Genomic DNA, 16,953 nt, shown 5'->3' on the forward strand with positions numbered 1-16,953 from the left:
GTAGCTGTTTGATGTGTGCTGCAGATGGTTTGACGGTTGCTGCAGCTGACCTATTTTAACTGGAAGTGTGCACATTTATTTAGCATGTCAAAGGACCATTTCAAACTAAGATTTTGTGTTGCGAAATTTAGCAAAAAAAACAAAAAAAAAAAGGAAATTCTCCTCCAAAAATTGGCCACAAAATATGTTCCTCTTGGACTGTCTTGATTTTGGGACACATTTCACATAAACACTACAGACTTTTTATGCACAAGCAAAGAGGCAATCCTTTCCTCAGTGGATTTTTTCAGTGCCAATTTTTGATATATTAAAACTGGACCAAAGCTCAGACTATCTAAACCTAACAGGTACTGTGTATATGTGTGCTAGTTAGTTAGTGAGTGAGTGAGTCAAGACGTGTTCCCACGGGATAAATATGGCTCTGGCCCTGACACATTACATGTTCCAGACTCAACCACAACCTGCCTGTCTCTTCTCTCTGTAACATTTACTCTCCAACAGCCAAACAATTTGTATTCCACCCAGCACTGAAAACTGCAAATCCCCTCAGTCACTAAGTGATGCAAGTGTATATGTGTGTATGTGTGTGAGTGTGTGTCTGCTAGAGTAAGAGAAACAGACAGACTTGCTGATGGGGGTTAAAGTACTGTCTGCATGCTCACTTTATCTCTGCCTTCACATCTGAGCATCAGATAGCATGTGTGTGCTTGTGTGCATGTGTTGTGGTCAAAGGCAAAATGTAATGTCATGAATAATGAGGCCAACAAACAGACATGAATCAAATATACACACATGGATACACGCATGCACTGGCTTAATAAAACAACGTCTGTGCGCACTATTTATGTCCACATTTGTTAGAAACAATAACACAGATACAAACAACCCAAGAGGCATAAACAGTACACATAATGTATAATATACACACAATAACGCACAACGTCAGTCTGTGTGTGAGTGTGTTTATGTATCTGTATTTCACTTAAAATTCATTTAGAAGCCGTATGAAGAGTGAACGAGCACATTGTCGAGCACCATGTGTCCTTTGATCTCAGGCAGCACGGCCTGCAGAACACATCAGTGCTACAATGAGAAGAAAGATGCACGCACGCACACACACACACACACACACACAGCCTAACTCTCTCACATATGTACTATACACACATAAGTATCCCTGCTTGTTTGTAAAAAAGGAAAATAGAAACATTAAGTGCCTATACACACACAATAAACTAAATCTGAACCTTCCCACAAACACACCTTCATTTTAAATACACACACAATAGTGCGGCTCACAGATGTTCCCACACATTGAAGCCGACAGTTTGGGCATTGACAGCATTCCACTCTACTTTTCCGTTTACAGTGGAAAAATCTGGCCTCTGACCCGGAGTATTTCCAACACTGAGTAAGGAGGCCGCTAAGGAATGCCATGTTTCAGCAGAGAAACAGGAGGAATGATGGATCGATGCCCATCACTTAAGCACCGCGTGTTTGTAGTTTGTTTTCCTACTCTACGGTCTTCTTTTATGCCACAAGAACGGCTGCTTCTAGCAGATATTATGAAAAAGTTCTTTAGTCACTGGATAAATGTATTGGCATTTGGAAGCTGAAAACCTAGACCACTTGTCAATAGGTTGAATGAATTTCTTAACTCGGTACTTACCATTATCCTTAAATAAACCAAGAATCACGGAGCGCTGGGTTACTCAGTTCGAAAAGTGGGAGTTTTATGGACAGAGGCCATACAATAGAAAATTGAATGAAATATAAAGTGTGTATTGTCACCATGCAATGTTACAATGAAATTAGAAATGCTTCTCCTTACAAACATTCAAGCATCCAAAGCCACAAACAAATCGCATTCAAGTAAGAGGGACAATGTATATTTAGTACAATCCACAGCACTGGATATATACTGCACAGTTAAAAAAAAGGAATTTGCCACAAGTAAAAATAATAGATCTGTTTAACAGTCTGAAATCTAAAGATTACAAAAGGTGAGTAAATATTTATTCTGCTGTATTTAAATATGTTCCCTTGTCACAGGTTTAACTAATTAGTGCATGTCATCTGTCACTCTCTCTAGATACATGTCTCGTTTATCTTCAATTGTCCTGTTCAAATAAAAGAAAAAAAGAAAAGAAAAAAGAAATCAATCCAATCATGACCACTTCGGGATGTGCACTTTTATTCTGATCTCATTACCCTTCTTAGTTGGCACCAAAATTACCAGCTGGTTTAATGAATCATAAATATTTGTATATGTTTGTTGTTCTGCAATGTTTTGCGACGCTGAACAAATGTTATTATGCTAAAATGCAATGCACCAACCTGCCACTAGCTGCTTTTAGTTCCAGTAAATGGACCTGCTCTCCCCGCTCTACTACCCAGATGTAAACAAGCCCAGTGAGCGGATAGCATCTTGTAGGAGCAACGCAGTTTGGCAGTATTTTGATCCCTAAAAGTGTATGTCGACTAAGTTAGGTTAAACTAGCATAGGGACTGGGAAAACCAATCACCACATTAAGCACAGGCTGGTGGATGTGAAGCTGCTGGAAGGACTGAAGGCTGGCAGATTTTACCGATAAAGAAATCAGTCACTTGACCATCCCTTACTATTTCCAACCCTGGCACTCTGATACGTTTCATCACCATGTTTCTTTCTCGCCTTTCCTTTCAATGTTCAGTCTTTCTATCTAATGAAAGAACATATTGGTTATCCTCAAAAAGTGGCAGACAATGCAGATGCATACGCACAAGACTTTTCGCATCAAGGAAATACTGTCCACTGTTTGCCTCATTTCTGCATCTCAGCTTCCTTGTTATATGTTTCTGCAAAGATTCATTTAAAACAGGTCACATGATTTCTACAGGCTGTTAGCAGCATGAGCTCATCATTCAAATTACACTTCAGTAGATAACACTTGATTCAGAAAATGCTTTTTTGATAAGGAGGTGTCACAGCTTTGAAGTCTGGCTGACTCAACGAGAGGCGAAGTCAGTCTGAGAGAGAGCGAGAGGGGGGGGGGGGGGGGGGGGGGGTGAGGAAAATTGAGATGAGGTGGGGACTGATCATCATTAAAGCAAATGTTAATGATCCCTTCAGGGACTCTGTGACTCAGCAGGTTCCAGGACTACATTCACAGACGAAACTGAAAAAAAAATACCAAGCAAAAGAACTAATGTCATCTGCTTAGTATATCATGAAAAAAACGTGTACGTTTGCACAACAGCTGTTCCCCTATTAATGTGTGTACTCATGTTATATTGTATTTTGTGTATGTATGATCATGATGTAAACGAGAAAGTTAGTTAGAGCTGTAAAGATAACCAAGTAGGTCACTGGAAAGAAAAATAAAATACCTGTTTTAGTAATTTTTTAAGAAGAAATGCCAAACATTAGCTTGACTAAACTTCTTAAATTTAGCATTCTGTTGCTTATGTGTGTCATCTATAGCAGCAAATGAAGAGTCTTTAGGATAAATGAAGGGAGAGAGAATTTTCTTCTTATCATTAGAAATTGCAATGCTCTTTTCACACATCTTGTGGCATTGTGTAAACTTGTACTTTAGCTGTTAAACTATTATGTTCTGCCCTAGTGGCTGATTAACAAAAAAAAGACATGCAATAGTTTTTATACTTGTTGTCAGTAGGCTACATCCTGATAACCGAGAACTAAATGTCTCTTTATGCTTCTTGGCCTAATCACAATCACTAATCAATCACTAATACTCCAAAAAAGTACACAATATGCCTCAAACTAGACAGTTCAACATTTTGCAATTGTCTCCATCTGAAGAATCAACTGGTCATAACTGTGTAGGCGCTAGAACACATTCGAGTAAAGACTAACAGAAGCACGATGTGTTTATTTTAAAGTTAGGCTTGTGTGACTTGACACGGATGCTGGCTCTGAACACTAACAGCCCATTTGCTAACATTAATATTGCCAACACAGCCTCTCTGCCTGTCTGACACCACGCACTATTTTAAGAATCTTACTTCATCACGTGTGAATGAGTATCCATCTGATTAGCTACACTGTTAAAAGGACAGTGTGCACAGAATTCTTGAATGCTTTAGTCTGATTTTTTTTTTTAACTGAAGTTCCAGAGAAGTTTGAGTTAAGACCTAAAAAAATGGAGGTGGAGACAGATGGAAAACTTCTGACAGACAAAAAGATAAACACTCATACGCAGTCCAAGATACTGAGATAGACAGACCAATGGAGAGATAATGAAACACAGACACGGTGTGGGGATCTTGCCATACCATGGAGCCCCAGTGAGCTACAGGACATCCAGTCCAAGTACAGTAAATCCAGCGAGCTCTGTCAACCCAGTGATCAAATCAGTGTTCCCACACTAGAAGGACTTCAGGAGCTTTGGGTACATAGTGTCCGAGTTAGAACATAACTGCACTTTCTATGGCACTACTGAGGACAGACTGGCACGATCCTGGACTGAGAAAATGAATAGATATACAGGCTAACTGCCTCGCATTTAAGGCTCCTTATAGGTCTCTTCATTGCACGACATGGATTACACAGGACAAGCTCCTAGTATTTCCTTAAGACTAGCATGCTTGTAGTAGCTGCTTTTCAGCCCTTTGGCTGTGTATGGAAAGATATCTGGAGCTTTAGAATTACATTAAACACAAATTATATAAGTAATATTTGTATTTCAAATCCTGAGCAGAACCATAAAGTGTCCTTTTTTTTTTTGAAGTCATGTGACAATCTTTGTGTATTTTCATAAAAAAAAAACACACTGATGGCTATGGATGGCAGCCTCCTTGTTGCCTGTTCCTAATGATTACACAGCTTTTACACAAACCCAATCTATGCATTATTATAAAGTGTTGTGTGTTTCAGAAATGCGGTGTAAAAAGTGGACTTTGTCTAACTAACAATACCCTATGTTTCTAAAGATCAACTGATGAAGCACAATATGGTGGTCACCATATGAGGAATGTTGAGTTCAACCAAAGAGACAAACAAAGTTTTAATATGGGCTTAGTTGGAGTCACTTGGCCTTCTCAAGTGGACACTGGATGAACTGTAATTTTTGTTGCATTTTCAGACTTTCTAAAACTAGGTATAATCTTTTGCTGCATTATCTAAAAATTATGAAGGATTGCATTATTTCAAAATTGTCCCTTACTCTGATTATGAGGATAATTATTTCCTCTTTATGAATGTAAAATAAATGGATGTAGGAAGGGGGGAAAAGGGGGAAATAGACAGGAGGGAGAAGAGCACGGAGGAAAGTGAGGTAATTGAGGATCATGTGGCCATGTTACACAGTGTACTTGGAGATTCCTGACAGTCCCGCTCTGCGTCCTTACGCCTCCAGCACGGAGGCCAAGTAGTGAGGTAAGAAGGAACAGAGGGACACGAGCATGAGAGTCTGTCAGAAAGCGCCCGGAGGTCGGAAAATTCAGTAAACTAAACAGAGAAACTTCTCAGCAGCAGGCTGGCAAAGAGAGCTGCTAGGGAGAGGGCAGACGGAGACACAGAAGAAAAAAAATGGATCAGAACAAAGCGCATGTGGTTGAAATGATGTAGGTTAGAGCAATAATTTACCTGCCCACTTTCCCACTTGACAGACATCTAAACAGATCACCCACTACTTCTCGTATCTAAACCACTCGAGGGAGGAGTACATGTTTGCAAGTAAATTGTGTGTTAGTGGTCGGCATGTCTCTGGACCCCAAAGCACATGGGTGTGATGAGACGTGTCTGCAGGAGGGTTGTTTTCTCTCTCAGTGGAAAGGTGCTGAATTGAATTTCCACTAAAGAACAACCACAATGAGACACATTTTCCATTGCTATCAACAATGGATAGACACTGCCAATGCTGTAAATAGTTTACAGAGCTCACAAAGACAAACACACATGCATGTCGAAAACAAATAGACCCGTATGCATGGGTGGACGCACAGCATGCTCACACAAGTCCACATGAGACTGTATACTGCGTGGAAATGGTTAACATACAAAATGCATTTAATTTTCCACAGCTCTTCGTCATTGCAATAGTTTGATGGTCGATGCAAAACAGACCAGTAAATACTGTGCGTCTTTGCTTTATTCTTCTAACAGTCTAAATGTATAGTATAGTTTTGAGTTCATTCAGAGCAGATTTAGAGCAAAGCTCAACAAATGACATGTATGTTGATCAAGTATAACTCCACAAAGGATGATTTTATTCTATAATATGACAAAAGACCTTGTTAAGTTTGTGAGGGTTTTTTAAAAAAAAAACTGGCCATGGAATTTTAAGACACGGAAAGGTATTAAAGGCACATTAGAGATACGCAGGGAATTAAATAACAGGATCAACAAAAAGAGGGCAACTTATTCCATGTCACTTTTATTTATTTATTTTCTGTCAAGGAGTAAGCAAGAGACCTGCTTTTTTATTGTTCACAACAAAAATCACACACCTCTGTATGACCAGGAAGAGGAGCGAGAAATGTTTGAAAAATATATACTTACCGGTATATTGAGCTTGATGTGTGCAGACACATTTAGGTTTGGAAGACAAAAGCCATTCATCTTGCTCTAGAAAGTTTATGTCGCTGACAAAACCTCAGAAAAAGATTGCTCTGATCTTGGGCCATAAATGTAAGTAATGCTAAACACGGCAGATCTTAATAAAGATGTATAGCTTTAAAAAAAAAGCAACGTTTGTTCGGCCTGCAGCTCTTTTTTACTGACCCCACAGTCACACTATGACAGATATCACTTTGTCTCGTTTCTTTATGATCACAACAAAGAATGTGATCTACAGCGTATCTGCACTGCACCCCCCCTGCACTTCCTGGTCCAATACTGCACCCTTAACAGGCCATCTGGGAATTAAAAACAACAACAGCATTCCCATCCCATGCAGCTCACCCAGCCTAATAAAAGGGTTTTTTTTTTTTTGTAAATATTAATTGGAGCAGTCTGCTTTACTCACACAGAGCCAAAGTTATATCACAGCCAGTAATTCAATGCAGAGCTCAAAACCACTTAGTTTGACATTAATCTTTGACCTATTTACCACAAGTGTTGAATTTATGTTGCTGCCTGTAATTCAAGCCAATGAGACATTCCCACAGAGGAAGAAAAAAAAAAACCATTCTCACTTCTGAAGCTTAGAAACTTAACCTTTTAAGTTTTAGTCCAACATTAAATCTTAAGGGCTTCATTTCTGTATTGATGGATACCCAAAGCTACAACTTTCTATAAAGCTTTTTCTGGATACTTAAGAGTTATCAATTCATCAAGTGATTTATAAGATGATGTTGAAAAACACAGCAGGTCGTATTAGACTCATGAATTTTGGCAGTTTGTGATCTCTTACCGTAACAGCCATAACCAGGACATGCCAGGATCACAGCCAGTGGAGTATTTATAAGAAATAGTCCGCCCTCTTGTTACTGTAAGCTGATATGTTACTGTAACCCTGCATTGGCCAACCCCATATGAACATCATTAAAAGTGATGATGGAGGGACGTGGACTTCCAGGAATAAACAGTCTGGTCACTAAATCTTTCTTAAAAAAATCAAGTCACTAATGTTAACAGGCTGGGAGAAGTGCAGCCATGTGTGCACAGAAACACACAGTGTCTGCTCCTCAACTCTTTACCTTTTTCTTTTCAGACAAAAGCACAACGACTTTGAGCAGACACATGAACTTTACGGCACAGTACAATCACACGCAAGAATCAACATATCTCCCATGAGCAAAACATGGGGTAGATGTGCAGCAGGGCAATTCATCAATGTGTATGTCCAATCACACAGTTTACCACTGAACGACTGTTTCACATTATTCAGACATTGCACCATCAAATCACAACTATTTAAAAGTCACACAGGTCTCAGTTATCAAAATAACATTTAGATTAGTTGTGATACCTGCCTCAAATAAGAAAGTAAAGTTAGAAGCTCACATGATGTTTGAATGTAAACTACTAGATTCTAGGCTGTAAGTTGTATACATTCTTGGTTTGACATAAATTGTAATAACTGAAACCAAACTAGATTGCTCAGAATCTGTAAACACGGTGAGCAGAAAGAATTTGGAGGGAAATGTAGGTGCCTGTTTAAAACATGTCCCTCCTGAATCCAAACCAAAAAGCACATTTTTCAGCGCGTGAGCACTCATTTGTCTAAGGCTAGCTGCTAGCTAGTTTGAGCTTTAGCTGGCTTCATTAAAATGCTGTAAAACCATGACCATGTTACCCAGTTCTCTTTCTCATTGGTAAAATGTATGTACGGAACATAAGAAAAATTGTTTGTTTACAATCACTTTTCTCATTTATTGCGATAGATTTGGATATTTGACATTTTTTTTCCAGCACTATTATAAGTTGAGTTTTAGCACTCAACTATTTAAAGTTGACTCTTTCCTAAAGCTAGCTATTACATCAGGTAACCAGCAAGTTATCAAATACAATGCTTTAGTTAAATATGGCCCGTGTTCTTAATGATTGATTGTCTTTTCAGTTACTGATTTACTTTAAAATGACATTTTTACAACTGAAAAACTGGGGAATAGCAGAACATTATAACAAAACTGTGCCTCGCATTTGTTACAATGGGTGTGACATCAGAGGAAAATGGCCACAACGTGAATATGGTGAACCTTCTGATTCAGCATCCCAAACAAATTCACCCCAAAATACCAATCTTCAAAAGGTAATAAGGATGAGCCAATTACCAAGTCTTGGTTGCAGAATCCGTACAGGGAAGGAAAAAATATCATTGGAGCATCTTGAGAAAGAACTTAAATAGCCGATGTTTTGTATCTCATTTATTTAAAGGAACAGTATCGGCCATGGACTCCTAAGACTATGTTTTGTACCCAATGCAGCCAAACCAAATTATAATGTTTAGTAAAATATTAAACCCACAAACTGTGGGGTAAAAACTAAACAGTCTGCTTCTAAAACACACCTACTGTTCATTTTTGTAGGGTTTGACTTACATAAATGTTAGAGGAGGGCTCTCCTGGAGGCAGGGATCCTGGACTGAGGACAGGAGAGCTGGCTGGACTGCAAAGCTCGGGGAAAGGGTTTGGGATGGCTGGGAGAGATGATGTCCTAAACTGCTGCTCCTCCTCCTGTAACCTCCTGGACAGAAAAAACATTCATGGTTTGGTTAAACAAACATACACAAGTCTGATGTCATGACCTGGAACAGCCTCATAAAAAGTGAACAGGAGAACACTGAAATAAGACCCGCTGACATATGTGAAATATGTGCTGGAAAATGAGAGCTGGAATTAATAAAGCATTGCTGTACAGTAGCTATGCTCATGTCTGTTTCTATCTGATCTAGCCATAATGAACTGTTTCCCAGCAAGTAGACTTCACAAATCCCTGCCAACCTGCTGCCTAATTTTCTGCAATATTAATCAGGCATCAATATTGAATCAAGACATCACTTTAAAGCAGCTTTTTAAATAAGGCCCATATGCTGTAAAGCCTGGGAGAGGAAAAACATCTGACAGATGATCATAGACTTTTCAGAATTTAGCCATTTAAAAAAAAAGGGCAGGTCAGTTAGTGAAACCCTAGCTGGGATGCTCTCTGAGAGAATCACTGGTGAAGACTCTTTCTTCCTCTATCAAACTCTCTCTGTAGAGCCCAGCAAGTTCAAAAGAGAGCGGGCCTTTTGATGTTCTCCCATCTGAGCTTGAGAACAGGGTTATTCTGAGGTCAGGCCAGAATAATAAGATCTTCAGGGCCTGAGTCTTTGTGTGTGTGAATGTGTGTTGGAGACAGAGCACCCCACTACCTGATCATCCTCTTCTCGGTTTCTGTAAATTCCCTCTGAAGCAGATAATGAGAGCTGACACCTGCTCTGTACTGTATGTGTGCAGCCACACTTATACCTTTCTCTGCATGTGTGAGTTAGCATACTTTTTTTTTTTTTTTTCTTTCTGATTGCACTCATTGACAGCCGAGGGAGATTACTGGATGCTCTACTTCAAATGGAGAGAAGTGTTTGCACTTGGTTATTAAAAAAAATAAATAAATAAAAAAAAATATTTTCTTTTAAAAAATCTTTTTACCTTTCCCCTCCTGCTGGTGCAGTTTGAGACAAAAAGGGAGTGACAGGGAGGAACAGGTCATTCAAGGGCTACTGATAGGGAGTGGGGAGGAGACGTTAGACCCAATTATCAAGAGGGTGTGGATGATGACAGTGTATAGTGAGAGGATTCTTTTCCAGCATATACAGAAGGAAGGATTGGAGCTCTGTATGCATACTTTGCAGCTTTGCATGTGCAAATGTATGAGGCTGGAAGGAGTTAGCTTAAAGCTTATTGCCATACTGTAGCCGTATGGTCCGTAAACTAAACCTCAGCTTGTTCGGGTGTGTATGTTTACCTTTTTAGTATACTGGCTTAAAAAGATTGGTGATCTTGTTCCCTTGGGGAAGCATTAAAGCTGGTTACCTCATTGTTGTTCTTACAATTTTGGAAAGGCACTCTTACAAATAACAATGAACCTTGGTGGCATAAAATATGTTTATGTCTTGGACTGTATTTAAAGAAGTGGACATAGCCTCGATCAATTTTAATCCAATAAAGAAATTCATTGAAATGTGCATTCTTTCAAATGCAAATATAAATGTAAATGTACTTTATTTATACAGCCCTTTACAACAATCCTTTCGGCGAACCAAAGTGCTTTACAAAAAGTCGAATAAAAAATAAAATCCAATAAAAAAAAGTTGAATAAAAGTAATAAAATACAGCAAAGTAAAATAAGATAAAAGTGTCACTATGCTACTGGATATTAAAAGCCATACAAAATAAATAGGTTTTCAGCCTGGACTTAAAAAGGCTTTGCTCAGAAATGAGGCACATTTCAGCTGGAGGCCTATTCCACAGACTGGGAGCAGCAACAGAGAAAGCTTGGTCACCCCAGTGCTTATATTTTGACCTGGGCACCTCCAGCAGCAGTTGGTTAGTTGTCCTTAGAGATCTACCAGGATCACAGACAGTTAAAAGCTCTGATAAATAGGATGGGGCGAGGCCATTAAGAGCTTTAAAAACAAACATTAAAAGTTTATGATCAATTCTATAAAGGATGGGAAGCCAATGGAGGGACTTAAGAGCAGGAGTTATGCGCTCTCGCCTATTAGCAAATAATAAGCAAATGATTAACACAGGACAAAAAAAGTCTCATTGTGTTACAACCAGGAAAATGATTTCTCATTTCTACCTCTCATACTTATCAGTTGATTTATTACCGCAGTATTTTTGTTAATGAGTTAAAAGTTTAAGCTAGTTTTGAGTGTTCATTAACGCAGCATGATGCCCATTATGTAAATAATGGTTCTATTTTGAAAAAAAAACAAAAAAAAACAAAGCTGGCTATGCTTTAAGGTGCTACTACCTGTGATTGACAAGTTCCTATCACGGCATTATGTGAAGCAGGATATAGACTTATATTAACCCTGTGTCAGATTACAGTCGCTTTGTTTCAAAAAGAAGAACGAGATTGTTACGGCCGAAAGGGATGAACTCGAGTATTAAATATTGGGTTTCAAAAACCTGTAGATGACGCTATAGTGGCTCTGTCCTCTTTCATATCGTCTTCCATGCTTACTGGTAGGACACCCTTTCTCTGTCTTTCTGTCGAGCTCTGAGCAGCTGGAGTGGTTAAAGTCAAGTAAAAATGTAAAAATTGACTTGCCTGACAGCATGGATGTGCATGGGCTGTGACCGCCGCAGTCCACTTTGTGGTGAATCGGAGGACGATAGAATATGCGTGTGCTGACCCTGTCGAGGCTGGTTGTGTTGGGTGTGATGTTGTTGCTGGTGGTGGTGGTGGTGAGGTTGGTTTGAAGAAGAGGTTTGTCCATTGTGCAGTAGCGGGGTAGAAACTCTCTGCTGACCACTGCAAGTGGAGTACAGGCTCTCCAGCGAAGAGTTCATATCATTAACCAGGGCCTCTAAATCGACATCGTCCTCTAGAGAAAAACAAAAGAAAAGACACATTACACACTTTTTTTGTTTATTTTTACAAAATAAGCCAGTGGTGAAAGACTTGGCTTCAAAGTTGCTGAGGAGGAGGAGAAAAAATGCAGTACAGAGCAGGAAACACATCACTGAAGCTGGAAATAAACTCCAATAAAACACAATCAAAGAAAAAAGTCATTTAAGTCTGCTGCTTTAGTTATAAAAACATGAGGCATACAAAAATCTTAAGTCTCTGGATAATGTTGGGTCCCTTTTTTATGTCAGTGTTTCTATGAATTCATTGTGGTAAGGATTTGAACCTGTGACCTCATTTTGCACCACCTTAATTCCAAGTAATGCTAAACAAGCAGAAGAGAAAATACAGGCATGCACAAAACACACACACACACACGCACACAGGTAACCAGTTTCACCAAAGTGCTCAATCAGCATGACTATCTTGATGACTTACATTGTGCTGCCCTGTGAGCCAAATCTCCATGGATAACAGGTACGAGTACAAACCTGCCTGTGACACAGTTCAACTCTTACCACTGGGGTTCACAGCGAAGGCAGCGTGCTGTAAGTAATTCACAGCATGTATCAAATATTCTGCTTTTAAAGGTCTTTAAAGGAAAGAGGTGGAATTCTTTGCAGACAGGGGAATCTACCCTTAAAGGCGCTGTGAAAACCTCCACGCACATTACAATTCATGAAGTGAATTTTTCAACTGACTCCAGCAGCATGTTGAATCAAAGTTTGAAGCCAGCTCGATTGAAGGGAAGGCCCGCTCCTTTAATTGCTTTATGCTGTGAAAGTTTTATCACCCGGGTAAAGTGGGTGCCTAACTTTGTTCTTTTTAAATCACAATCTGCAGCAGTGACTCATCTAATGATTAATTATTCCTCATTATGAAAGAGGAAACTATCTTATGAATTCATTATTAAAGCTGTGTTTCAAGATCCCTCAACTGTACTGTAGGACACAAAATCCCCACTAGGGGGAGACAAGCTCTACTTTAAGGAAGGAGGCTCACAGATGTGTTGAGTTCATGTAAGGGAAAAGTTCAAAAGAATGTTTATCGGATATTGCCATGGTTGAAGAGATATTTCTCTTAATTGACAGAAAAAGTATTATACTTGTTTCTATTTTACATTTTCTAAGCAGCACACCAATGAATTACCCAAGTATAAAATCAACTGGTCAATATTTTTGGCCTATTTATAACTTTAAAACTTATCACTGTCTTAGTTATGTTTTCCTTTATTGTCATACCCCTTTAAACTTTTTGTACTGTTTTGTTTTGTTTTTTAATTATGAAAGAAGACTGGATGTGAAACAATCTGAAAAAATACCTGTAACCATTCTGTCAGTGCCAATGGCTCAATTTAGAGCTGCACAGTTGAAAACATCAACCGAATAAAAATAGCATATACAGCTTGTGTTAGTCATTTTAATCATGCATTTAGCTGTCACAACTCCAGAGCTTAAATTATGCCATGTCCTGTACAACACCCAACAACACAATCATGTAGTTTCCTACAGCTCAGGGTGCAGGACAGCTGACAGCTGGATGCGAGGGTCACAACTATAGAACAGCTAAAAGTCCTGCTGTTCAGCAGAAAGCAGACACTGGAAAACAGCAGTCTGACTGATTCAAAGTTTAAAGTACTGGCTTAAAACTGAGCCCCGAGGGGAATCAGTATACAACAGGGAAATACATTTTTTAGATTTTCATAAGAAAATTGTTACACAGGGATCAACAAACTAAGTAGCGTTAGGCTAGCAGGTGAATAAACACCTGTAACATGAATTTGTCTCCAGCGCTGATGCTAAAAGCTACATGCTAAAACTAAAGTGAAGAGCTCTTCCTGAAAACGTGTCAGGTCGCTGTGTCACGGGTGACACTGAATCGCAGGTGGTTAATCTGTAGGTATTAATAGTGACAGGTAAGCTGGAGCAGCTACTTATAGATAGCCTGGAGAGCTAAAGAGCTATATACCTCAGGACAGGATGCATACAAGGCAAGACAACTCTAACACAGGACTAAACAACAATATTACTTTTAAAATAAAAATAAATATATATATATATATATAACTTTTTTATATATAGATAACTTTAAGAAAAATATCTGAGGGTAACACAGAAACTACATCAAAAGTGAGCAAATATTCTTCAAATTACTTGACCTCAACTATCATCTGCTAATCATCCATCATTCTCACTCGGTGAGACATGTGCCCTCATGCGAGCGAGAGAAAATACATTTCCTCATGATTCTGTCCTAGTTTGGCCTCACGAGGAGAATGACAGATTTGTTTTCATACCAAGAAGAAACACAACACACTCCCTCATGGATGTAGTGTTTTTTTGTGTCATTATTAGTCATGGCCTCCAATCACCTTTGCATGTCACAATCAGGCAAACAAAGGCATGCGTCAGGAACATGGGTGTAAGGCAGACAGATTGATGACACAGACTGCATGCAGGCACGCACACACGGGATTTGACTCAGGAAGATTTGGACCAGGAAGAAAACAGACTTGTCTTGGGGTAAAGAAAATAGAAGTCATGCCAGAGGCCTTGGCAGGATGAAATGACAATAATACTGCCAATAAAAAGTACAGAGAACCTATCATGAAACTATATAGCATCATTTTATGAAACTCTCCCAAATGTTTAGATCAGCTCAGGCAGCAGGGGGCATATAGACTCTATATGCTATATTATAGAGCTACAGATGAAACTGTGGACAGTAATCATATGCCGCTTTGATGCAGTCACTTGACCAAACTTTTGCAACTAAAATTATAGAAATGACCCCTATATTTTAAAAGATCAAAGTGATCTGAGCTTTATTCAAATAAGCGTATGAATGCCTGCATGTTATGAAAAATTCTGTTTGGTTTTTTAAAAATGGACTGAGCTGCTCAGTCCGTTGGGACTGAGGGTTGGGAACTGGAGGGTCACCAGTTCTGATGCGGACCTAAAAATGGAAGTTGGTCTGGTAGTTGGAGAAGTGCCAGACCAGTTCTCGAGCCCTGCTGAGGTGCCCTTGAGCAAGGCACCGAACCCCCTCCAGCTCAGGGGGTGCTTCCAGCGGGGACAGCCGCCCCACTCTGACGTCTCTCCATTAATGCATGTCCACAGGTCCTGCTTGTGCACGTGTGTGATTCAGGGCTGTATGTGTGAGAAGCATGTCTCTACAATAACAAGTGAAAACCACATTTCCCCCTTGGGGATTAATAAACTATATAAAAAAAAATATATAAAATGAAAGTAAAAATATGCAAAGTGCATAACATCATTAAGAGCTGTAAATTGCTGCCTTTCTTCATGTTTTACACAACAGTTGTTTGCAGCACATTTGTTTTGAATCCAAAATAAACCCCACAAAGGTTTTCATGTCATTATCACCATTAAATAGGCATCTAAGGGCAGGGCAGCTGATTCTTGTAAAATGTTATCCATCCAATGGCTAAACTCAAAGCTTACTCAGGTAGAAAGCTTTTCTTGTTTTTTTTTTCATACCTTTTTGATGAGATTGTTGCAAATGCTCATACAACATTAATCAATTCATTACAATTATATTACCAACAGTTCAAATCGATACAATTTATCGAAAGCTCCACTGACTGTTGAGAGTTATCTCTTATAGAAGCTGGGGGTTTGGGTTTTTTGGACTCTGCAGGATGGATAAACCGTGTAAATGGGTATAAAAAAAAAGCTTATTCTGACAATCAGAGCTTTAAATATAATATGCAACATTAATTCCAGTGGATGTCGCACTTTAGCCCCAGTCTCGCGAACCAGCCCCCCCTCCCCCAGCCATTTCAAGAGAACACCTCCTAAAGATGAACCAAAGAAAATAAGTGATTTCTTCGGCTCCAAAGTCAGGCGGTTTTCCAACAATAGTACTCTTGCAAAAGCACTTTGCCATTATGACTCCACAAATAGCAACCCTGAGTGGACAGAGCCATCTCTCTTCCCCCACATGATAGCAGGGCTAAAAGTTAGACTGGAAGGAGTTAACCTATAAAACAAAACAAAAAATATAAATGCTTGAGCCATTGAGTACCATAAGCAAGCACCATCCTTTAATATCTTATCTCATTTTTCTAGGAGGTCTTTACTCAATAATGTATTATTATTGAGTGAGTGTAATGTATTTAATGTGAGCTTTAATAATGTTTAAAATTCTGCATAATAAACCTTTAATAAACAGAAGTTAAATACTTTGTTTATGCTGTTTAACAAATGGATGCAAACATAGGAAACAACCGTACATTAACACTCGTCTTTACAAATCTGTCTTTTAAGATGGGTGATTATTCTGAATCCACTTATCTTAGGTTGTTTGGTTAATACTCTGCTCAGCAGGAGTTTCTGCAGGTAACCCTTTTTAGTGGAGAACTTCAAATTTATTTATTTATCAATAATCCATATTGATCCATATTGACTAGTCCATAAGTGCCAGAAAAAAGGGGAATCGTTACCAATATTACTGCCCAAAATGTTTTTCATTATGTCTCCATATGCTCTTTAAATAGTCTCAAACTCCACTGCAGAAGTCATTACTCAAGGAGAAAACTCAGTTGGGTCAAAGGATAACGCTGTCAGTATTGTATTTCCTCATTGTTTAATTTCTCCCATGGCTTGAGTTCAATAAAGCCCCCACCCCCCTTTCTCTTGTAAGAACCTCGAACTGGTTCAATTAGGGGTAAAAATAGCCCCAGTTTCCTCTGTTGTTTGAACCACACTAAATGAAGTATTAACCAATGGTTAAATGTCTTAATTCTGATAAGAGTCTGTGTGAAAGCTGTTTTAAATGTCTCTGATCATTGGAAAGCCAAAACAAACCCATTGTAAAGAGGAATGATCCATATGGCTCTTTGCGTTTTTTGTTTTTTTTTTCTAAATCCATGCATTTCTTATTCATTCCTGCTGGTGAAAATAAAAAGAGGCGGGGCAACAATC

The 16,953-nt window shown here is 38.9% G+C and overlaps 1 protein-coding gene across 3 annotated transcripts in view; it reads right to left on the reverse strand.

Annotated features, from left to right (window-relative positions):
- The window catches only part of LOC306823952 (growth factor receptor-bound protein 10-like), a 64,243-nt gene that overhangs the window by 22,073 nt on the left and 25,217 nt on the right, over positions 1 to 16,953 (reverse strand). For all 3 annotated transcript variants that reach the window (XM_079343900.1, XM_079343898.1, XM_079343899.1), the window contains exons 4-5: positions 11,708 to 11,984; positions 8,989 to 9,133 (exon numbers count right to left, since the gene is read on the reverse strand). In XM_079343900.1, the coding sequence (XP_079200026.1) occupies positions 8,989 to 9,133; positions 11,708 to 11,984 (422 nt within the window). The remainder of the gene's footprint in view (positions 1 to 8,988; positions 9,134 to 11,707; positions 11,985 to 16,953) is intronic.

The sequence above is a fragment of the Symphodus melops genome (genome assembly GCF_947650265.1).
Source record: "Symphodus melops genome assembly, chromosome: 5".
Classification (NCBI taxonomy): Eukaryota; Metazoa; Chordata; class Actinopteri; order Labriformes; family Labridae; genus Symphodus; species Symphodus melops.